The 24362-nt window shown below is 45.4% G+C and overlaps 1 protein-coding gene across 2 annotated transcripts in view; it reads right to left on the bottom strand.

Moving 5' to 3' along the window:
* Positions 1 to 24362, bottom strand: part of LOC135196241 (uncharacterized) — a 240237-nt gene that overhangs the window by 137959 nt on the left and 77916 nt on the right. For both annotated transcript variants that reach the window (XM_064222919.1, XM_064222920.1), the window contains exons 3-4: positions 988 to 1101; positions 609 to 727 (exon numbers count right to left, since the gene is read on the bottom strand). In XM_064222919.1, the coding sequence (XP_064078989.1) occupies positions 609 to 727; positions 988 to 1101 (233 nt within the window). The remainder of the gene's footprint in view (positions 1 to 608; positions 728 to 987; positions 1102 to 24362) is intronic.

Genomic DNA, 24362 nt, shown 5'->3' with positions numbered 1-24362 from the left:
TTTACAAGCAATTAAAAGGCTGAAAATTTAAATGGCTGGTTAAAGGGCCACACAATAACATTTAGATTTGCTTCATTTTACTACTACATAAGCTTGTAGTAACTTATCAAAACATTACTTTCAACCAGCATTGATTCATTACACAAAAATGCATTAATATGTAAAACATACCAATTTATAATGAATAAATGAACAAAATACAAGTCATCTCTTGCCCAGCTGGGCCTAAACATATAAAAGAAAATGGACCAGTAATTTTATGGGTAAACATTTTTCTATGGTGGTAAACCAGTGTCAACGCTCACCCTTCTAAAACAAGTGTCTGTCGTCGCTCAGGGGCGACAGCTGCACTCTTAAGGGTTAACATCAAATATACAGGCTTGAAGCAAAGAAACTGTATATATGGCCGACAGATTTGGTACCATCTAATGGGGCTATCAAATACACTTATGAAGCACTGTTAACTAGAAAATTGACAATTTTGGAAATGGACAAGCTTAACAAGTTTAGCAAATAGATTAAGTAAAGAAATGTTTGCATTTTGGGTAAATAAATCAATTAAAATCATCCAAAGTACAATTTACTACTTAAACAGTTTTTCTTAATACCTCTGTCTTCCTGCATGACGAATTCCACAGAGTTCCTCAGTTGCTTTCTTCTTAAATATGTCTCCTGGAACAATTTTGTCCAGCACCTTTACTATAGTTGAGGAGCTCACAGTACTAATCTGGAATGATAAAAGATCCATCAACAACTAAAATACTGAAGCAATGGTATCTCTCTCTCTCTCACAAACTTTTACCATTTACAATAATCCTTCAAAAATTAAAAGATAAGATAATGGATGTAAAACAGGAAGTCATAATAGTACAGAGAAGTAAGTGCTCCAAAAAATATTCACTCTTCTATCTGACATCGAATGGTGGCACCTGAGTATCTTTTATTGTGAAAGCCCCATGGAATAATGTAATGAATGTAATAACTTACCTTAACATAATCACCTTCACAGTCCCATCCATTATCCCTGTTACGTTTTCCTTGTAGTTTCATGTCTTCTATAACAGCAACCATTCCAAATCCTTCTTGGGTATTTATGTTCACCTTGAAAAATTTGTTGTTAATTAGAAAAATTACACCCATTTGTTATCACAGATGATCATGGTGCACAGTTTTATTTTAAAAAATATATATTCTCACTCAAAACTCCTCTGGCAAAGTAAAAATGATATTGTTATTATACAATAAAGTTTCATACATACTTACCTGGCAGATATATACATAGCTAAGACTCCGTCGTCCCCGACAGAAATTCAAATTTCGCGCCACTCGCTACAGGTAGGTCAGGTGATCTACCGGCCTGCCTGGGCGGCGGAGGACTAGGAACCATCCCCGTTTTCTATCATATTTTTTTCTCTCTTCCACCTGTCTCCTGCGGGGAGGTTGGGTGGGCCTTTAATTGTATATTGTATAATAACAATATCATTTTCATACAATCAACTTACCTGTCAGATATATACATAGCTGATTGGCACCTTTCGGTGGAGGGTAAGAGACAGCTACATAGACAGGTAAACAACATATGTTGTAGGTATAAATAAGGGATTTTGACGAAGGAAAAATCTATTTCTGGGTGATTGGCTCGTGTCGCCCTATGAAAGTAATCCTTAACATCATTCTTTCTAGGTAAAATTATCCTAAAATTACCAGAGAAAACAAAATTAAGAAAATGTCAGTAAAACTGACTCGCTCACTCTTAAAAAGAAGTGTCGGTATAAAATAGGGGCGAGTGTGGAACACTACCACGAGACAAACACCAATTAGAACTTCCCTCTCAGAATCCCCCCAAGAGAGAGCCGATACCAAACGGGCGATGCAGCCTCTACTACTACTACTAGAGGACGCCACGGACAGCAGCGCCCCTAGCGGACATCCTTAAATAAACATAAATACATCTTGTCCTGCAAGGGGGGGAAACAAACCATAAGAAAAGGGGAGGTGGGTTTCATAGGGCGACACGAGCCAATCACCCAGAAATAGATTTTTCCTTCGTCAAAATCCCTTTTCTGGGCTCAGCTCGTGTCGGCCTATGAAAGAGTACCAGAGAAAACAGACAAGATGGAAAAGAAATAATGAAAAAACAGATTAAAATGATGGATATAATATAAGTAAATCAGATACAGCATACAAAATAAGTACTTAAACTAACTTATTACAAAAATCAATAACAGAATGTTAGTAAACTTAAAGTACTTAAATGGTAGATATAAAATTATAAATATGCATGTAAAACAAGGAAACTTTGGATTTACTTAATTAGAATATATAAATACAAATATATACATATATGTGTCCTACCCTAGCATAAAATAAGGGTAGGAAACACTCAAGTCCATCATTAATACAATTAATACAATTGCTTCAAATATATACAAACACATTGTCAGTGAAAGTTATCACAAACCCAATGGAGAATTATACAAACATATTGTGGCCTACCCTAGCATAAAAATAAGGGTAGGAACACTGACAAAGTACATATCAGTACAAGGGTGGTTGTCCCTAGCAAAAAAATAAGGGACAAACCACTATAAGACACAACGGCTAAGGCTATGATTTTGAGTAGCCTGACGATAGGTTTGAGGCATGTTGGTTGAAGTAGGTAGAAAGGAGACCTGGATCAATACTACAACTACTGAGCAGTATCAGGGGAAACTATGTTTCCCGCTGCTACTGCTGAAACTTTAAAGATTCCAAGGACTTTAAATAATGCCGTTTAAAGGACTGTCGGGGATTTCCATCCAGTATACTTTCTAAGATCCTCAAAGTTCATATGTTGGAAATAATTAATTGAGGTGGCTACTCCCCTGATATCATGTGCTTTTGGGAATGACTCAGGGTTGGCTTGTTTAATGAAGTAAAGGATTTGCTGTCTAATGCCTTTAACTGATAAAAGTACCACCTTTTTCTCTCATGAAGAGAGCACCCGAGGATCTAGAAGCAGTGCGAGATAGAAAGGCTCTAAGAGTTTGATACTGGGCAGAGAGAAGGATCCTGTGGAAGTGGGATAACCTTCCAAGGAGCCCACCTTGCAAGAGGATCTTCATTTTTGGCTAAAAAGCTACGATCCGGAGCAAGTAGAACTTCTCCTGATGGGAGGAATTCCACATGACCCGCATCCCTGGATAGAGCCGACAGTTCTGAAATTCTAGCTCCTGAGGCTAGGCTTAATAGGAATAGCGTCTTCCTCAGGAGCATTATGAATGTACAAGTTGAATTGTCAGTATCTGAGGCTAGTTGAGGACATCATTTAAGAACCATGAAACTGTAGTAGGCCTCTGAGAAGGTCTAAGTCTAGCACAGGCTTTAGGGATAGATGTGAAATAAGATTCAGTCAAATCTATCTGAAAACCTACTTGAAAGATTTCTTCAAAGCCGACTTATGGAGTGGTAATCGTGCTAGCTGCTAACCCTTTTTCAAATAAGGATCTGAAAAAGGATATAGCCAAATTAACTGTCATGGTTGTAGTGTTCGATTCTCTCAAGAAAGATGCTAATTTTTTAACAGCTGAGTCATATTGTCTAATGGTTGACTACTCTCTTATCTGATTCTAGGAAGAGAATATTCTGTGGATCAATGTCAGCATCTTTATTAGCCGCAAACTTCATGAAGTCCATAAAGTTAGGGTCTGGAGAGTTCCTGAGGAAGCGAACACAGTCCTCATTTGTACTGATTGTGATAGTTTGGGATTGGGGATCCGTTGAGGTCGGAGACCCAATTCCAAAAGAAGAGGATACCAGTTGCTCTTGGGCCAGTCCGGTGCAATCAGAGCTACTATCCCTTTGAAAGACCTTAGTTTGTTCTAGGACTTTCAAGAGAAGATTCACTGGAGGAAAAAACATAAATTCTCCTCCACTGATTCCAATCCAAACGACAGGGCGTCCGTGGCATAAGCCAGAGGGTCCAGGTTGGGGGCCACATAGCAAGGGAGCTTGTGGTTCGCTTGTGAGGCGAAGAGATCCACTTGGAGACCTGGGACTCTCATGGCTTACCCACGTGGAACGGACCCGACGTCCAAAAAGACCACTCTTGATACCAAGAGAATCCCGTTCTCTGGTTCTTCCCCCCACCCCTTACCCTTCCTGACCGGTGGGACCAGAGCGTCTGCTATCACAATTTTCTTACTCCTGCTAGGTGAGTGGCAGACAGATGCCATTTGTGTTTGTTTGCTAATGCAAAGATGGCTATCATGACATGGTTCACATGCTTGGATTTGGACCCTCCTCTGTTGATGCAATGAACTACCACTGCACTGTCCAAACTAGCCTTAGATGAGACTTCTTCGGGGGAAAGCAGTCTCTTCAGAGTAAGAAATACTGCCATTGCTTCCAACACGTTTATGTGGAGCTGGCGAAATTGCACTGACCAAGTCCCCTGAAACCTGTTTGAACTGAGAGTATCCCCCCCACCCGGACAGGGATGCATCCGTGTGAATGGTTAACACTGGGAGGGGATATTGAAGGGGTACTTTCTTGGCTAAGTTCTTTACTTTGACCAAGGCCGTAGTTGGTTGCGGAGGATCTGTGGAATTACTGACAACTTGTCTCGATATTTGGAGTTTTGCTTTTGACCGCCAAATTCGATTCTTTATATCTTTGAGCCTTGCTTTCAGAAGGATATCTGTTACTGAAGCAAACTGAAGAGACCCTAGGATTCTTTCCTGGTTTCTTCTTGACGTTTGTTTGTTTCATTTGAGAAATTGTCTTGACCGATTTTGCTATTCCTTCCTTTACCGTTTTGACCACTGGAATTGATAGATTGTGGGAGGACAGATCCCATTGGATTCCTAGCCCACTGAAAACGAGATTCCGGAATAAGTCTTGGATTTCAGTTTTGTTATCTGGAACCCCAGATGTTCCAGAAAGTGAACTACCTTTTTGGTAGCTTTGAGACATTCCTCGACTGTTGGTGCCCAGATCAACCAATCGTCGAGGTATGCCGCTACCATGATTCCCTGAGCTCTCAATTGTTGTATCAACCACTTCTGCTATATTTGTGTAATACCCTGGGGGCTACATTCAGACCGAAGGGCATCACTTTGAATGAGAATGTCTGATTTCCTAGCTGCATCCTAGGAATGGGCGGAAGTGCCTGGCTATAGGGATATGATAGTATGCGTTCTGTAAGATCGATGGAGCATGTGACGGCTCCACGCGGTTCAGTAAGGTCCTTACTGCGAGAGGGTAAGCATCTTGAAACTTGTCGCAGCGAATGAAGAAAGAGTTTAGCTTTGACAAGTCTAAGATTACCCTTCTTTTTGTTGAGCCTTTCTTTCGGCACGCTGAATAAGCGACCTTGAAATTTTTAGATGTTTGACTCTCGCAATAGCTCCTTTCTGAAGGAGTTCTTCCGCGTAATCTATCAATTCCTTGGACGGTATCTGATGGAATGATTTGATTGGAGGAGGATCTTGGATCCAGCTCCAGCCTAATCCTTTGGACACTATGCTCTGTGCCCAACTGCTGAACCCCCACCTGTGGCGAAGAGGAACAGCCTCCCTCCTACCTGGGGAGCCTCATTGCTGATGGGGGGGTTTTTTCTCCTTTTTCTTTTTTTTTTTTTTTTGGGTTGGCCACCCCGACCCTCCTCTGAACTGCTTACCTCCTTGTGCCCCTTCCTGCGCCACGGTGACGAAAGTAAAACCTCTCGCCCTACCCCTCGGTTGAGAGTAGCCTTGAGCCTCATAAAGCAGGGTTAAAGGCAGGCGAGGATAGCGTAGGAAGTCGAAGGTTGTGCTTGCTGGGGCACCAGGAGGAAAGGTTGGGATTGCTTAGATGTAGCAGGTTGTCCCTGTTGGGTAACTGGGACTGCCTGCACAAACTGCTGCTGATGCTGGAGTTTTTTATATGGCTGGAACCTCTTACCAGCCTTCTTTGGCTTCTTGCCAGCTGTGGGAACGGATTCCTGTTTCCTCTTAGAGGAAATACCCCACCTAGCTCTAAGGCTCTGGTTGAGTCTAGCAGCTTCGTGGTGGACTTCGTTCACTGCGGACTCTGGGAAGAGATCCGCTCCCCACAAATGCTCGCAGCCAAGAGTCTATTAGGCTCGTGCCTAATAGTGCACTCTTGAAGAACATGCTTTCGACAGTTCCTCCTGGCTTGGAAGAAGTCAAAGGCGTCTAACAGAAACCGTCTGAAACTGCGATTTCGCCCAGGATCTTGAACAGCGGTTCGTTAGCGTAAGAAAGAGCAGCCATTTCCGTAACAATGAGAGAGTAAGGGACCTGCCAAACCTAGTTCGCGCATCGAACTCTGCCTGGATTAGGGAATCCGGCAGGCCTTGGTAACTTCTCACCGAACTGGTCCATAGCGCAGTCCGGCTTGAGTTTACCCAGCGTGAAAGTAGCTGGCAGGTTTTCCCATAACTCTCCGAAGGCGGGGAAGAGCGGAGAAGTAGACTCCGACTCTCTCAACTGTGGAACGGGCTCATCCATTGAGGACTGCCTGAAGTGCCTTCTCCAACCAATTTCGTGGCGAACGGAAGAGAGACCTCCTCTTCCGTTGCGAAAATAGTGAAGGGGCTCTTATAGGCCTGGAGTCTAGTATTAGTTACACTCCCAGTCCTCAAGGCAGTGAACCCATTCCCGTTGGGCGTGATCTCTACTGTAGAGGACTGACTCCTTCGAGATCTTGTCCTCTCTCGTAAGAGCGTTGGCGTCAGCCTAGCATACCCCATGAAAGGCTGTGACAGACCCGGAGGATAGAACTCGAAGTCCTCAATCCTTCGAGTGCCAAACTCCGGAATCGAACAAATCATCCCGTCCTTAAAGGGAGCAATAGGCCGCCTACTCTCCATGGATTGTCCATAGAGAAAGCCGGCAAGGAGTCGTAAGACGGAAGTTTGGGGAGAATCCCAGTGATGGCTAGAAGCAGGGGAGACTGGGGGGAGGAGGCCATGAGATAGCCCAGCTACCCGATCCTCATTCTCTCTCATCCTATTAGGAGAGTTCCTGGACGTCTGTCCAGTTTGAGGACAGACTGCTCGACAACTTGCTGCGAACATCTGCTCAAAAAAACGTGTTCCCCAAGCTGGAAAATTTGGGAACCCACCACCGCTCCTACCTTGCTCCATCATTCCTGATGAGACAGGAGAAGGGAACGTGGGCGCTGGTGCTTGCCACCCCTGCCGGCATAGCCGGAGAGGGGCAGCGGAAGCGGGAGAAGGCAGCGGACTCGGAGGTAGCGCGAGGACCTTTTCCTTCGAAGCCTTGCTTCTGGAGCTCTTCGACTGGGAAGAGCTCGGCTTAGCCTTCACCGCGTCGGCGTATGAAGTCGATGACTTCCTGGCCGCAGAAGACGAAGACGGACTTCTTAGAAGTCGTCTTAGAACAAAGTCTTCGGTTCTCTCTTTCCCTTCTCCTTAGGAGGTACAGAGAGAGCGGGAGTGTGGCTAGGGATCTCGGATCCCGGAAAGCCTTGGAAGGAGGCAGAAGAAGAAGGGGACAGGAGAAGACCCAGGACGGCAAGCCCAAGGAAAGACCTTGGGCGCCCGACCAAACCTACCTCAACCAACAAATCCTCACTACTACCGCCAATCGGCTCGAGATTCAGGTCCAGGGCGGCGACGTCCGACTGACTCCTGGAGGCTACGACCCCAACGAAGTCTGGAGTTCCTGCTGGATTGGCGGCTATCACGGGGGCGGCGGGACAATGGGGTCGACGTAGCCCGTCGACTTGACCCGCAGGGAAGATCGGAGGCCCCATGGCCAGCTTTCTATCCAGGATATAGGGCTGGCCCTTGGCTTGGCGGCGTTTTTTTTCCAAAAAACCGCCACCCACGCTTTCAGGGTGGCGAGGGGCGACTTCCCTCACACCGCTAGCCTGAAAGAAAGGCTGGATTAGCTACCAAATGCGGACAGGGTTAACAAACTTACGAAACTAGAAGTTGTTAGTAAATTCATAAGTTAACCTCATAATGGACTTACCCCATCCACCAGCTGCCGCGACCAGGTCGTAGATATAGTGCAGGCCTCGGGGTGCCAGACGATGGACTCGTTGTACGAAGTGGCACACGGGGCGTGAGACCTGCACTCGTCATGTCCGCAGGGGTCATACAGCGTCGCATTACAAGCGAGGACCTGGCAGTTGGTAGCCTGTAAGTGGAAACGTACATGAGTACAGAGTAAACACTTACAGCTAACATAATGCTCCGCTGGTGCCGGAGCGATAAAGTTAGTATAAAACCAGAGCCCCGCTAAAATACGTGTTGGTAAACCAGGTTGGAAGATAGGCATGGCTCCGCCAGTGGCGGGTGGGGGCACAAGAATCAACCAATAAGGAGTGGTGGTAATGGAAACCACGACGTAAAATGGCGGGGATGGTTGATAAAATGAAAATAATAATACACAATTCATTGTAAAATATCTTTATAATAGGGTATATATTCCTTAAGTAGCAAAATAATAACATAAAAGCAACCCCTCTCCACCCGTCTACTAGAAGGAGTGGCGTAGGTAAGGGTAAGCTCCCTTCCGGTAGCGGGGGAGAGATATAAGGATATAGTAGGCAAGCAACTCGACCATCCATGCACCCACCCATGCCCGCTAGCGGAGCCAATATACTAATAACCAAAGGGGCCCAACCCCGGCTGCGGACGGAAAGGCTCCTTTTTCGTATCGTAAGGGAGGTGGCTGAGAAAGGGGAGGGGAGGATGGAGGTCCCCGTGGCGAAACACGGCGGGAGAGAGGAAAGGAAAGGGGGGGAGGGATGGCCTACTCATCCCCACCTCACCAACTCCCCGTCTGGGAGTATCCGGGAACCTCATAGTGGTCGCCCTATACCCTGCTGGCGGGACCCCCCGGCACCTCCGAGAGTGTGAGAGAAGGCGATGAGGTTGTTATGACAACCAAGGGGTCCACCCCCCAGCTCCTCCCTACATCAGAGAGGGAGGGAAGGGGGGCAGGGTAAGGTGCTATAGTACACGTGACCGCGAGTGGCCTAGGCCACGAGCAACACAACCGTGGTAGGGCCACGTGAACCAAGCTGTACCAACATGTGGAACAAGCACCTAGGCTAGGCCTAAAAACACCCTAAATAAAACCATAATTGAAAAGGGGGAAGAGACACTGTTAGTAAAAGAGAAAGAAGCCCAGGAGGAGGCAGACTGTTCCGAAAAAACAGAAGCCTACTCGGAGCCAGCGATAGGCCGATGTAGAGCAAGAGCCGGGATGCTGGGCCGAATAAAAATAAAAAAAATAATAGCCCTAAAATACCAAGCTAAGAGAATGGTAGGAGGGCTGGACTAGCTAAACTCGTGTAAACAATGAATGTGAAAAAAGTAGCCCATAAGCATAAGAAGTCCCAGTATGGAGGACCGGGAATTCTTACGAGGCGGCATGGCCGCCACGAGACAACCGAGGGGACCGTATTTTGGCCTATAAAAGGGAAAATACTGGTACCCGGAAGATAAAATTACCGTAAAATGGTTACTTATGAGTTACTTAACTTAGCCGTGGCGATAGCAGGAGCGTTCCATGGTTCCAAAGTAGTTAATCTCACGAAAAAACAAGAGCACAGAAAATGGCGACTAGTCGATGATGCTAAAAATTTAAGGATGTCCGCTAGGGGCGCTGCTGTCCGTGGCGTCTCTAGTAGTAGTAGTAGAGGCTTGCATCGCCCGTTGGTATCGGCTCTCTCTTGGGGGGATTCTGAGAGGGAAGTTCTAATTGGTGTTTGTCTCGTAGGTAGTGTTCCACACTCGCCCCTATTTTATACCGACACTTCTTTTTAAGAAGTGAGCGAGTCAGTTTTTACTGACATTTTCTTAATTTTGTTTTTTTCTCTGGTAATTTTAGGATAATTTTACCTAGAAAGAATGATGTTAAGGATTACTTTCATAGGCCGACACGAGCTGAGCCCAGAAAAAAACCTTGGTTCCTACCTGATAGGTGGTAGACTTCGTGGGTGTTTGCCCAGTAGTCTGCACACTCAAGAAACTTTAGCGAGATATATGATCTATGGCCAAGAGTTCTTGTGGGTCTGCCGATGGGGTCTTATCCGCTTACTCGGCAGAGCCTAAAAGGACTTTGTCAATGGGTGCTGATCCACTTATATGACAATACACCTATGAAGGAGCACACAACCAATCCCGACCACCTGATCCTAACCAGATGTTAGAACTAAGGATTGTTCCGAGTTATCCCCGAACTCGTCACAACAAACCGTAACTCAAACCACTAGCGACACCATACAAAAATTTCAAAAAAAAAATTATACTCATCTAATTGGATATGACAGGATTCTCTTACTGAACAACATAGACGGCCGCCCGTGCTAAACCAAGTCCTCCATTGTTCGAAGAGACTCCAGACCATATCCAAAAAGAAGAAAAGTATATACATTAAGGATGGTGTCGGCTCCCGTACCCAGAATCGTATCCGCCGATACGAAACGGACCTAGAGAAAAACACTTCTCATATGTCACACGAACGTCTTTCAAGTAATGAGATGCAAATACTGAGTTGCATCTCCAAAATGTCGTATCTATGATGTTTTTAAGCGACATATTCTTATGAAACGAGAGAGACGTCGCTACAGCTCTCACTTCATGAGCTTTTTACTCTTCAACAGTTGTAACTGTTCGTCAGGACAGACCTTATGAGCGTCTGTAATGACGTTTCTCACAAAGAATGCCAGCGCAATTCTTGGACATCAGTCTTGTGGGGTCTTTTACTGCGCACCAAAACGACCTTGTCTAGAGCCTCCCATCTGATGCTTTCTCTGAAGGTAGAACTTCAGAGCTCTAACAGGGCATAGAGACCTCTCTGCTTCTCTGCCTACGAGACTCGATATGCCTTTGACTTCGAATGACTTAGGACCAGGGATTCGTGGGTGGGGATTCTCGTTTTAGCTAAAAACAAAAAAAACAGGGTCTTAAACGAGCAAATAGCTGAGTCTCCCTTGAATCCTACTTTATCCTGCAGAGCATGTAATTCACTAATTCTCTTTGCCGTAGCTAAAGATAATAGGAATAGGCATTTTCTGGTGATGTCTCTAAACGATGCCAGATGAGAGGAGGTTCGAATCTTTCAGATGAAAGAAACTTGAGGGGACTACGTCTAGGTTCCAGTTCGGAGGTACTGGATTCCTTCGACTTTGAAGTCTCAAATGATATTATGAGGATCGTGGAGATCTTTATTATCTGCCAGATCTAATCCTCTATTCCTGAAATACAGCCGAGAGCATACTCTGTATCCCTCTATTGTGGGGGGATACGGCTAGATGAGATTTCTCTCAGGAATAGCAGGAAATCAGCAATTTACCGCTATAGAGGGTAGTGGAGGAGGACAAACTTCTTGGATCTACACCACCTTTCTAAAAAAAACCTCCCACTTCGATTGGTATTACTTTCGTAGTGGATGGTTCTGCGTGCTCTCGCGATCGCGCTTGCCACTTCGCGAGAAAAGCCTCTCGCTCTGACAAGTCTTTCGATAGTCGAAAGGCAGTCAGAGCGAGAGCGGGGAGGTTTTGATGGTACCTCTTGAACGTGTGGTTGTCTGAGAAGATCCGTCCTTCTTGGTAGGGATCTTGGAAAGTCTACGATCACTCCACTCTACCAACCTCCGCTGAACCAATCCTGGCCGGCAAAAGGGGGCTATTAACGTCATCCTCGTCTCCTTTGACGCCACAAAACTTTTTCATTACTAATCCCAGGATTTTGAAGGGGGTGGGGGAAAAGCATATACGTCTACTCGAGACCAATTTAGCAGGAAGGCGTCTACCATAAGTGCTCTTGGATCTTCCACGACCGAGCAAAAGACTGGTAGCCTTTTTGAAATGAATGTTGCGAAGAGATCCACATGAGGTGTCCCCCCACAGCGACCGAGATCTAGACACACTTCCTCGTGTAGGGTCCACTCTGTATGAAGGACCTGGTTCCTCCCCTGCTGAGTCTGTCCGCCCTCACATTCTTTACTCCCTGTACGAACCTTGTCAGAAGGGAGATGTTCCTGTGAGACGTCCAAAGCAATAGGTCTCTCGTCAGTTCGTAAAGGAACGAGGAGTGAGTCCCTCCCTGTTTACCGAATGTAGGCAAGTGCGGTGGTTGTTGTCCACGTTTACTTGCACTACTTTGTTTGACACCAGAGGTTCTAGACTCAAAGCCAGATGCACGGCGAAGAGCTCTTTGCAGTTTATGTGCCAAGTCACCTGTGCTGGTTCCCAGGTGCCTGACACCTCTTCTGAGCCTAATGTCGCTCCACCCAACCTTTCTCCGACGCGTCGGAGTACAACACTAGGTCTGGGTTCTGTGTTTTTAGAGAGATCCCTTTGTTCTCTTCCAGAGGGGGCAACCACCATTCCAGGTGCGACTTATCTCCACTGGAATGGGAAATACGTCCGAAAGCTGTCCGGTTTTCCAGCTCCAAGACTTCTTGAGGAAGAATTGAAGCGGACGTAAAATGCAGTCTTCCTAGTGGGGAAGAACTGTTTCGAGCGAGGAAAGGGTCCCTAGAAGGCTCAACCATTCCCTCGCCGACGTATGTTCCTTCCCTAAGAAGAGAGAGACTATCCGCAAACCTTTTGCGATTCTCTCTTGCGAAGGAAATACTCGAAAACCCCGAGAATCCATCCGAATCCCCAGATAGACTAGGTCTTGTCTGGGGGTCAGCTGAGACTTCTCGAGGTTCACGAGCAATCCCAACGCTTTGATCAAATCTAGAGTTAACTTTAGGTCCTCCAAGCACTGTCTCTCTGATCTGGCCCTGATGAGCCAGTCGTCCAGATACAGAGAGATATTTACTCCTTTGAGGTGAAGAAACCTCGCCACATTCTTCATCAGGCTTGTGAAGACCTGAGGAGCTGTGGACAGGCCGAAACACAAGGCTCCGAACTGAAAGATTCCTTCCCCCCCGTCATGAAACGGAGGTACTTCTTCGATGAAGGGTGGATCGGGACGTGAAAGTAGGCGGGTCCTGGAGATCTAGAGACACCCATCCAATCTCCTTGTCGTAATGACGCTAGGACTGAAGCAGAAGTCTCCATGGAGAACTTCTCCTCTGAACAAATTTGTTCAGAGAGCTGACGTCCAGTACTGGTCTCCAGCCTCCCGAGGCTTTCGCAACCAGAAAAAGGCGATTGTAAAACCCCTGGGAGTTTTTTGATCCAGTACTAGTTCTATCGCTCTCTTGTCCCACATTTGTTCCACCATCGATCGAAGAGTATCCCTCAGCACAGGATCCTTGTACTTGGCTGATAGTTCCCTTGGTATTGACGTTAGGGGAGGAGTGTTCAGGAAAGGGATACGATATCCCTTCCTTATGATAGCACTGCAGACCGCGTCTGCGTTTATCAGTGTCCAGGCCTCCACAAATCCCAGGAAGCCTGGCACCTACTGGTGCTTGGAGGAGAGAAGCTTCAATTTTCCCTTTTTAAAGGGGAACGGGACGAAGGCAGACCTACTCTCTTCTCCGGAGCCTTCCTTCTTGCGGGAGGTCTGGAGGTCGGACCACCTCGAAAGGGCTGAACAGATGTACTAGGTCCTTTCTTGTCAGATGCAGAAACAGGTTTCTTCTTCCTTGTTGACTGCGTCAGAAGATCCTGAGTCGCCTTCTCAGTTAAAGAATGCGCAATGTCCCTCACTAACTGAGAAGGGAACAAAAAGTCAGATAGAGGCGAATACAGTAGAGCTGCCCTCTGAGCGTGTGAGACTGCCTTGGTTAAGAAGCCCCAATATACAGTCCTCTTCTTTAGAAGACCTGCTCCAAATAATGAGGAGATTTCAAAAGAGCCATCCTGTACCGCTTTGTCTATACAAGACAATATGCATAACAGGGCTTCAGGTTCGATTCCTTCCGAATCATGGGCTTTCTTGGACATCACCCCAAGGGACCAATCTAAGAAGTTGAAAACTTCCAGTACATGAAAGAGTCCCTTGAGGAGATGGTCCAGTTCAGAAAAAAATACCCCACGTAATTCGTGCCGAATTGAGACCTTGTCGACGTGAAGCGTCAACTAAGGTCGAAAATCTGCTTCCGACGTAGAAGGGAGAGCAATACCCATATTCTCTCCCGTCTGATACCAAATGCCTCTTTTCCCAGCTAATCTTGCTGGAGGCATGCAGAAGACTGTTCTCACTAAGTCTTTCTTAGACTTCATCCATGAGTCTAAGGATTGTAAGGCCCTCTTCATCGAAATGGTGGGCTTCATTTTGAGAAAAGACGAAGGCTTCTTCGTCTTAGCACTCGAAAAGAGAGAGCGCGGAGAAGGAGGAGCGGCAGGAGTCAACTCGTCTCCATACTCCTCAAGAAGCAAGGCAGTCAAAACCTTATAGTTCGACAGTCCTTCTCTTCCCTGATATTCATCATCCGAGTTTTCTTCCAACTCGGGATCTACATGAGTCTCCGCTCCCCTTTCCGTACGTTCCTCTTCTGGAGGAGACAAAACTCCTAATAGGAGAGGGGCTAAGGGAATGATAATCTTTCCTCTTTCCCGCTTTAATAGCCTTGGAAGGCGCCACAAGCTCAGGCTTCCTCTTGAAAAATAGAAGACGCTTCCGTTTGGCAAGCGTCCTGGCTGACGTCTCTCGCTTACTTGGCTGCTGACGTCTTGATGACGCCTCGCGCCTGGAAGACGCTCCGCTCTTCCAAAGGCGTCCTACTTGGCGTCACAATATGGTCGGAGCGCACGTCTATGAACCGTTTTCAATGACGCTTCAGACTAAAAGACGTCTACGTCTCTCTGGCGTTACGAAACTTTCGTAAGCAACCGTTCTCGCTCTCGAACCGAAGCTTCTGTAAGATGTTTAGAAGCTTCCCGTCTGCATGACGCTTCTCGTTTAGCAGGGGAGAGAGGACGAGACTTCTTGATTGGAAGCGCCACGTCCTTCCTACGAGGCGCTAAAACTCCCACTAGAGAGGGACAGTTTGCTCTTGAACTGCCATAATTATTCTCCTTGACGCTTCTCCCACGTCCACTGCATGACGCCTTTCGTCATCACTCGGGGGTGAGAATAGGAAAGGGTACTTCCGCGTACTCGTCAGGTGACGCTGACGCCACCTTCGCCTTCTTAATAGAAAAGAGGGAGCGTCATCTGAGAAACGCCCTGGGCTCGAATCTATTTCAGGTTCTTGCATATGACGCTTCAGCGGTCTCGACAAGTTCGACTACCTTCCACCCTCGTTTAGGCGGAGGGAGAGGGAGAGACGAGACGAAACACTCACGAAGGACGCTTTTCCTATAGCGCCCTTGAGCAGCCTGCCACGAAGCAGAGCTAGCTGAAGGGACGTCTGACCGTTGGGGATTCCCCACGACCTCCTTAAGGCTTTCGACTTTCCTTCTCCTCTGGGCATGGGAGCTTGGAAGAGGTCTAGGCTTGGGAGAGTCGCAGGGACGATCAAACGCCCCCTCCAACAACACTGGAGAACTCACTTCACTGTAATGCTCACTTTCCCTAGCTAGCCTTACTTGAAGTCCGCCATCTTGGACTTCATGTCTCTAATCGTAGCTTTCAGATTGGCGATTTCCGAGGCCCGAATCCGACGAAAGTACACTCTGAGAATGAGATACATAGGGAGAATCTAAATTCAGTAGATTAGGAATTATCCGTGAAAGGCTCAATAGGCCTTGAACTCACACCTTTCAGACGTCTAACCCTATCCCTCTCTAACTTCTTCAAATAAGAAGTCAAAGTCTTCCACTCTTCTGCATTTTAATCCCTCGCATTCCTTACAAGTATTATTAGCAGAACACTGAAACCCCCTACATTTACGGCATACAGTGTGAGGATCAACCGAAGCTTTCGGTATCCTCACCCTGCAGCCTACATTCACACACTTCTCACACTCACATTTGAATCAGACATATCTGAGAAAAATCCAAAAGAGTATTCCAAAAAACAGTCCACAGTAGCGAATGCCAAAAACACGATCCAGATACGTCACCAAAAAAGCCGAGAAACGATGATCAAAGGATGAAATATGAATCTAAGTCAGGAGGTAATAGCAACAATGTTGATACCACCGGCGACAGAGAAAATATGATAGAAAACGGGGATGGTTCCTAGTCCTGCCGCCCAGGGCAGGCCGGTAGATCACCTGACCTACCTGTAGCGAGTGGCGCGAAATTTGAATTTCTGTCGGGGACGACGGAGTCTTAGCTATGTATATATCTGACAGGTAAGTTGATTGTATGAAATTACAAATTTTTTAATCAATTTGTATTTTTCATAGCTAACAAACCTGAGGTCTTAATAATAGGATAATCTTGCACCAGCTGGTAACTAGTTAAAAACAATCAAAGGTTGTAGAGCAAGGAATCTGTGGCATCTGGCAACTCATAAGTATATACTAGGTGGAAGCTGGTCATTGACCAACCATAGACTCTCATGAGACATCAGTCTTCCTCCCAACCCAGTAAAAGAGAGAGGGGCAGCTAGAGGTGGGCAGTAAACGTTAAGACCTCAGGTTTGTTAGATATGAAAAATACATTTTGATTTAAAAATTTGTCATTCGTTCATACGTGAAAAAACCTTCGGTCTTAACAATAGGATAAACTTATATTTGGAGGGAGGTACAAGTACCTTAAACCGACTGTGAGTTTAACCCACCTGACCACCCTTCCTAGAAGAAAGAGTTCCAAAAGAAGGAGGTCCAAGCCAGTGACAAAATAGACAATCAAATATAAAAAAATTCACCATCTGGGTTGAAATACAATGATATATGTCCAGATTCACTGCACTCCAGGAAGATAAATTTATTTATTATTAAAGTAGTTTAACCCTCTTACGCCGAAGCCCTAAAAATAAAAATCTCTCCTGTATGCCGGCGCCGGTTTGGAGTGAGCGCCGAAGCGGAAAAAAATAATTTTTTCAAAAAATCACAGCGCGCTTAGTTTTGAAGATTAAGAGTTCATTTTTGGCTCATTTTTTTTTTCATGCCTGAAGTTTAGTATTCAATCATCAGAAATGAAAAATATTATCATTATCATATGTAAATAATGCGACATATGGTAGCGAAAAAAAAAAAAATTAATAGAGATAATTGTATTCAAATCACGCTGTGCAAAAAAAACGGTCAAAGCTAACGAGTTACTTTTTTTTTCGTTGTATTGTACACTAAATTTAAATTCTTTTGATATATAACTACATAGTAAAACAATAAAAGCAACACCGGAAAAATATTATCACAAAATGATGTACGAATTCGTAAATGCGCGGACGTAAAAAAATGTTATTTTCAAAAATTCACCGTAATTCTAAATATTGTTCTAGAGACTTCCAATTTTGTTTCAAAATTAAGACAAATGATTGAATATACGATACTGTAAGAGTTTTAGATTAGAATTGCAGATTTCGACCATTTCGGACGAGTTAAATTTGACCGAATGTCAAAATTTTTATATATATATTTCTTTATATGTAAATATTTCGGAGATGGAAAAAGCTACAACCTTCAATTATTTTTTATGTATTTTCATGAATATGCGCACATTTTGATATATGAAACTCTATAAAAAGGCTAATATGAAAAGGAGCAAATATTAGGATAATGCGATGTACGTATTTCGGAGACTTGCGGCCGGGAATCGGCTTGGCGGAGTGAAGGTAAAAATATATTTTTCAAAAATTCACCATAAATCACAATATTGTTTTAGAGACTTCAAATTTGTTTCAAAATGAAGAAAAAATGACGGAATATTACTAGGTCGTAAGAGTTTTAGCTTACAATTGCGTTTTTCAACTATTTCGGTATAGTCAAATTTGAATCCGAATGTGGTCTATTTATCGTGATTTATATGCATATATTTCGCAAAAAAAGAGAAAAAGCTACAAACTTCAATCATTTTTAGTTGTATTCTACATGAAATTGCGCACATTTTCATATATAAAAAATTTATGTAACAGCTAATTTTAAATGGTGCTAACATTTCAACAATCGCACAAAAAAAAATTCTGATTTTTTCGGAGAGTTACCGCACGAACGTAAGGAAAATGTTTTTTTTCATAAATTCACCATAAATCGAAATATTGTGATAGAGACTTCCAAGACGTTGCAAAATGAAGGTAAATGATTTAATATTACTAGAATATAAGAGTTTTAGCTTCACAATTGCGTTTTTCGACCATTTTGGTAGAGTCAAAGTTGACCGAAAGTTGAATTTTGCACTTAACGTTATTTATATGAAAATATTCGAAACTGATAAAAGCTACAACCATGGGTTGTTTTTTGTTGTATTGTGCATGAAATTGCGCACATTTCCATATATAAAACTTTATGTAACGGCAAATTTAAAAGGGTGCAAACATTACGACAATCGCACAAAAAAATTTATCGGAAGAGTTATCGCACGAACGTAAGGAAAAAGTTTTTCATAAATTCACCATAAATCGAAATATTGTGCTAGAGACGTCCAATTTGTTGCAAAATGAAGGCAAATGATTGAATATTACTATAATATAAGAATTTTAGCTTACAATTGCGTTTCTCGACCATTTCTGTAGAGTCAAAGGTGACTGAAGGTTGAAATTTTTGCACTTATCGTTATTTATATGAAAATATTTCAAAACTGATAAAAGCTACAATCATGAGTATTTTTCTGTTGTATTTTACATGAAATTGCGCACATTTTCATATATAATACTTCATGTAAAGGATAATTTAAAATGGTGCAAAATTATGCAAAGTGACCGAAATAATTTCCGAGATGTGTCACTGATACTTTTTAGTGTGATAAGAAAGAAATTCGCGCTTGCGCGCAACTGCGTAGCGATTGTAAACAAAACAACGCCTTGATCCGTGAACTCCCAGCATCCCCCAAGGCGTGTGATACAAAAGTTTTTGGCTGGTAGGCCTATAAGTATTTTTCCGCGAATTTTAAAAAAACTTTTTTTGAAGCCGACGTATGATACGTCCAATCGGCATACGGGAGACATTTTGACTCGACGTTTAATACGTCCAATCGTCGTAAGAGGGTTAACAAGACCACTGAGCTGACTTTCAGGTCTCAGGGGCTGGCCCGAAGGATTAGATTGAAATAAAAAAATCATGTCTAGGCTAGAGGCAGAGCTATGGGACTGAATTGTTTACTTGGTGTGACGACAAATGAGTGAAAATTAAACTAAAATCTGCAAAAGGCACACACTCACACTAAAACGCATGCACACAATACGTAACATACATTTACTCATGTATCCATACACACATAAAAAATAAAATCAGAACATATTAAGTAACATTTAAAAGTTTTGTTTTTAAAATTCATTAAATAGTCTAATAATTTTTGTATTTTTCTTTTGGGCTCAGCTCGTGTCGCTGCGCGAAATATCCTTTATCTATTATTTCTAGGGTAAAATGTCACTAAAAAAACACATACCAGAGATAAATAAAAAATAAAAGAAAAAGGTCAGTATAACTGACTCGATCACCTCCAAAAGGGTGTCGGTATGGAAACCACCTAGGCAGTGAGACTACCACGAGCCAAATGCCAATAGAAATCTCCCACTACAAAAAACCCTCAAGAGGAGAGCCGACCCACAGAGTGAGCAGCTCGTACTACTACTACTCCATCCCAATGCTTGCCGACTGCTTGCGCCTCTTGGTGGTCATCCTTTTTTCAGTTAGCGCACACGAGTCACACGTGCTATTTTTCTCTCTGTGTTTTTTGTGCCCTTTCGTTGGATTTATCTATAATGGAGCGTGCAGCTATCGCAGCAGCTAAGTTAAGTACTCAGTAATTATGGTTAGTTGGTTTTTTTTTTTTCCGGCCCTGAGACAGTATTTGCCGTTTTTTAGGTATAAAAATACGTACTCTGGGTTGGAAGCTGGCAGCATGGTTCTGCCTCATGGTGGTGGGTTCGTTCTGGTCTCCCATACCTAGAACATCCCCTTTATCTATGTACGCTCTATATTATTTATCCGTTTTTACCTTAGGGTACTGTCTACTCAGGTTTGTCATGCATGCCATGTCTTTTACCTTATGTAGGCTTCTTCCTTCCAGACCCTAGTCCCGGCTCTTAGTATCGGCCTCTGACTAGCTTTGAGTGGTAGTTTCTTTCCTTCGGGTTTTAGTCGTACACTCCTGGATTTTTCTCCTACTATTGTTTTCTTTCTTTTAATTTTATTTTATTTGTACCATGTATTTTGTATGGTTAGGTTAGTTAGGCGTCTGGCTTAGCCTAGGTCCTGGCTCACTGAGCCTATACTACCGCTCATCAGTTCGGGGGTTGCTTCCCTATAGCATCTCCTCTGATCAGTTGGTTTTGGCCCAGTGGGCCTTTATGCTACTGCTTTTCAGTTCAGTTTTGCTTCCCGATAGCATCTCTCTGATCAGTTGGTTTTGTCCTAGGCTTAGTTGTTTTGGTTTTGGTCTTACCGCCTCGTGGTCACTACGCGATCACGAGTTCAGCCAGACGCCTGCCCAGTCACGCTTCCTCCCGCTCTTCCATAGAGTCGGGGGAGGGTGGGTCGGTCTGCCCATGCTCGCTCCACATACCCGAGCCTGCTTCCCTCTCTCCCCCCAGGCGGAGGGGCCAGGGAGACGGGACAGACCCAGACTGGACTCGACCTCTCCGGCTTCTCGGTCCGGCCGGGTGGTAATGTGGTGGGGGGTACTGGCCTTTCCCCCCATCCGTTGCTTCCTTGTCGCTCCGTGTTCGCTCGAGCCTGTATGTCTTTTCGCTCTTTCCCACTTACTAGGGCTCCTTTCATGATCGGAGTCCTGGCATCCAGCGGAAAGATGTTAGTCCACCCAGTAGAGTGGACCGGAACATACAGTGGGTCGGCCCTGCTAACCTTACCATATTGCCGAGTTACTACACTCCGCTACGCACTGGACTTGGTCCGGTTCGTTTGAGTTTTAGGTTTAAGTGTTATTAGATTAACTATAAGTTTATCTTAAGTACCTTAAACCTTCCCCCCCCCTCCCTTACGTGTCTTACCGGATCTCTCCGGGATTATAGCCTATTCAGGCGAAGCAGGGGGGGGTTATGCCCAAATTTTTTCCGAGCTCCCGGAGGCATGCAACGGAGTTCTTCTGTCCTTTAGCCTGTAAGTGATATTCTTTAAGATACTCATGTGTCTTCCCACTTACAGACACCAACTGTGAGCATCCGGGATGCGCCGCCACACTTCAGGGACCCATGTGGACACGAAGTTTGCCGGTCCCATGCTCCATGCGCGACTCTGCACGGGGACATCCAGGTCTGGTACCATGAGACGTGTACCATATGTTACGATCTGGTGAGCCAGCTTTTAGAAGGGGTAAGTATTCCATCTCCGGTAGCTGCTCCGCTTCTGTTTTAGTGCTTAAGTTTTCATCATTCACTTTAACTTAAGGCATCTAAGTTTAAGTTATACTTTAAGTTTTAGTTTTAAGTGATTCTTAAATCTAATCTACGCCCTCTCTTCCAGGCGCCGGCAGTGAGGGATACCGCACTGGCAACCCTGCGGGCCTGGGTCGGCGGTTTTGGGAAAGAACGCCGCCAAGGGTATGCCCTACATCTTAGAGAAGCGGTTGGCGCTGTTAATCTTCCCCGGAGGCAAGGCGACAGGATACGTCGACCCAGTAGAGGCGGCCCCGACTATCGCCTTCATCCAACAACAGCTGGCTGCCTCATTAACTGACCAAGACCAGGATATCTCCACGGATGTCGCGACTTTAGATATTAATGTGGAACCTATGGTAGGTGTAGACGACCTGTTGGTCGAGGTAGGTATGGTGGACACCCACAGGGCACTTGGGCGTAACTGTTTCTTCTACTCCTGCAACCTCTCCATCCTTCCAAGGCTTTACAGGTGTGATGAATTGTATACTCCTCCTGACGCTTCGGTTAGACCTAAGGTCAAGGGTCAAGCAGTGAAATCCTTGTCTAAGACGTCGTCGTCGTCTAAGAAGACGGCTTCGGCGTCATCCTCCTCGCGTAAGTCTCCGGCTGGTATCCCGGAGCAGACAGGTCTAAAGCTTCTAGCTCCGGCTCTAAGTCCTCGAGGAGTAAAACCTCCAGAGAGAGATCTCGCCCCGGCAGAGGTCACCAGTTCCGCTACCCTTGGTTCCGATTCAGAGCCACCCCTCCACCTCCGCAGCAGCTCCGGCCTTGGACTCCAATGCTGGCCTGTTGCAACAGGTGGGCGACCTGGTTGGGTCCCTAAAGAGTAGCATGGAACAAATGATCTCTCGTTTGTCGGATAGGATTACTTCCCAGGACTCCATTATAGCCGGACTGAGAGAAGCCCCTCTAGCCTCTCCTCCACTTTCAATACGAGTGGAACTCAGCTTCCTCCGTATGACTCGCTACCCTCCGTTCTCGATGAAACAATCCATGGAGAGTAGCGTCATACGCCCCCTTCCAGGACGGTCTCATTTCAATACCGGAATTTGGAACTCGAAGGTAGAGGACTTCGAGTTCTACCCGGAAGACCTCCAGCCTCCGTTCATAGGCTACGCAAGGCTTACAGCTTCAGCCATGGTTCGGGATGATAGGGTACCAAAGGAGACAGTCCTCTATTCACGAGACCAGGCTCAGAGAGAATGGCTCAGGTGTTTAGAGGACATGGATTGTTCTAATACCAAGATACAACCTTTAAGAGTCCCTTTACCATTTTCACAATGGATGAGAGTACCCCGCTCCGTTCCTGACAAAGATCGCGAGGTCTACCATCCCAGCGGCCCAGAAGGGGGAACCCATGCCTCAATTGAAGGAAGCAGATCCCACATCTCCGTTGCTCCCCTCAGCCGGAGAATTGTGGGAAGACTTGCCGAACACCTTCTCAGCTGGCAAACTCAAACCTGACTGTGCTATGGAGCAGTTTGGTGAAAAGCTACCCAGGCTCCCAGATAGCCTTATTCAGGCTGAATTTGACGCGAAATCGCGATTAGCCAGGTCAATTAACTCTATGGCTATGTCCGAGGTAGCAACCATAGCCTATGGCTCAGAACCCCCGCTTTTTTAAACTCATGACCAAAGCCCTGACTCAAACGGTACAGTCGGATATGTTTGAGTTTGCCACTGCTAGAACGAATTGTAGGAAGCATGTCCTACAAGAGGCAACCATTCGACATGAGCCGAATAGGTTACTCTCGTCTAGCATCGGTGGGGAGCAGATCTCTTCCCAGAAGCTATGGTGAAGGAAGTCCAGTCAGAGGCTACGAGGCTGAACCAGAGCCTTAAGGACCGTTGGGGCCTTACGGCTAAGAGGAGACAAGACCTAACACCTAAAGGTAAGGGACAGAGGAAACCTAGGCGTTTCCATCCTTACCAGAAAAAGCAGCCACGCTTTCCTCAGCAAGTTCCAGCGGTTGCCCTTAGTGCAAATAGCCCAACCTTCCACTTCTAAGGCTCAATCACAACCAATTTATGTGATATCCCCTCAGCCTCAGCCCTCCACCTCTTACGCCATCTCTCCAGCTTACAATCAAGCCTTCGAGAGTCAAGCTTCACAGAAGTATGACCGCTCGGGTAAAGGGAGGGCAGAGGTAAGCGTTCCTTTCGTGGGAGAGGGTCGGGAGGCCCCTTTAATAGGGGAAAGCACTTCAGAGGAGGTCGAGGCGGTTACCAGAACCAATGAAGAACTTCAGGTAGGAGGGAGGCTGTTTCACTTTCGCCACCGGTGGAACTTCAGCGAATGGGCTCAGAGCATAGTGTCAAAAGGCCTGGGTTGGAGCTGGTTGACGAACCCACCTCCATCCAGACCCTTTCCGTCAACTTCCTTCCAAGGAATTGACAGAGTACGCAGCGGAACCTCCTTCAGAAAGGAGCTATAGCGAGAGTCAAGAGATTAAAATTTCAAGGTCGCTTGTTCAGCGTGCCAAAGAAAGGCTCACAAAAAAGAAGGGTAATCTTAGACTTGTCCCGCTTAAACTTAGCCATCCGCCCTGCGACAAGTTCAAGATGCTCACGATCTGCAGGTGCGGACCTTACTTCCCCCGTGGGGCCGTCACCACCTCTATCGATCTTACAGACGCCTACTATCATATCCCTATTGCAAGACACTTCCGTCCATATCTGGGTTTCAAGATAGGAGACCAGGCATTCTCCTTCGGACTCAACGTGGCACCCAGGGTGTTCACGAAACTAGCGGAAGTGGTAGTGCAACAACTCAGGTCACAAGGGATTATGGTAGTAGCGTATCTCGACGATTGGTTGATCTGGGCTTCAACAGTCGAGGAATGCAACAGAGCTACACTGAAAGTGATTCAGTTCCTGGAATATCTAGGCTTCAGATAAACAGGACCAAGTCAAGACTCACTCCAGAGTCAAACTTTCAGTGGCTGGGCATTCAATGGAATCTATCCTCCCATACTCTGTCGATTCCATCAACCAAAAGGAAAGAAATAGCGAAGTCAGTCAAGCAATTTCTAAGTCACAAACTGGC

Source organism: Macrobrachium nipponense, chromosome 17 (genome assembly GCF_015104395.2).
Source record: "Macrobrachium nipponense isolate FS-2020 chromosome 17, ASM1510439v2, whole genome shotgun sequence".
In the NCBI taxonomy this organism is placed as follows: domain Eukaryota; kingdom Metazoa; phylum Arthropoda; class Malacostraca; order Decapoda; family Palaemonidae; genus Macrobrachium; species Macrobrachium nipponense.
This window is presented reverse-complemented; position numbering and strand designations above follow the sequence as displayed.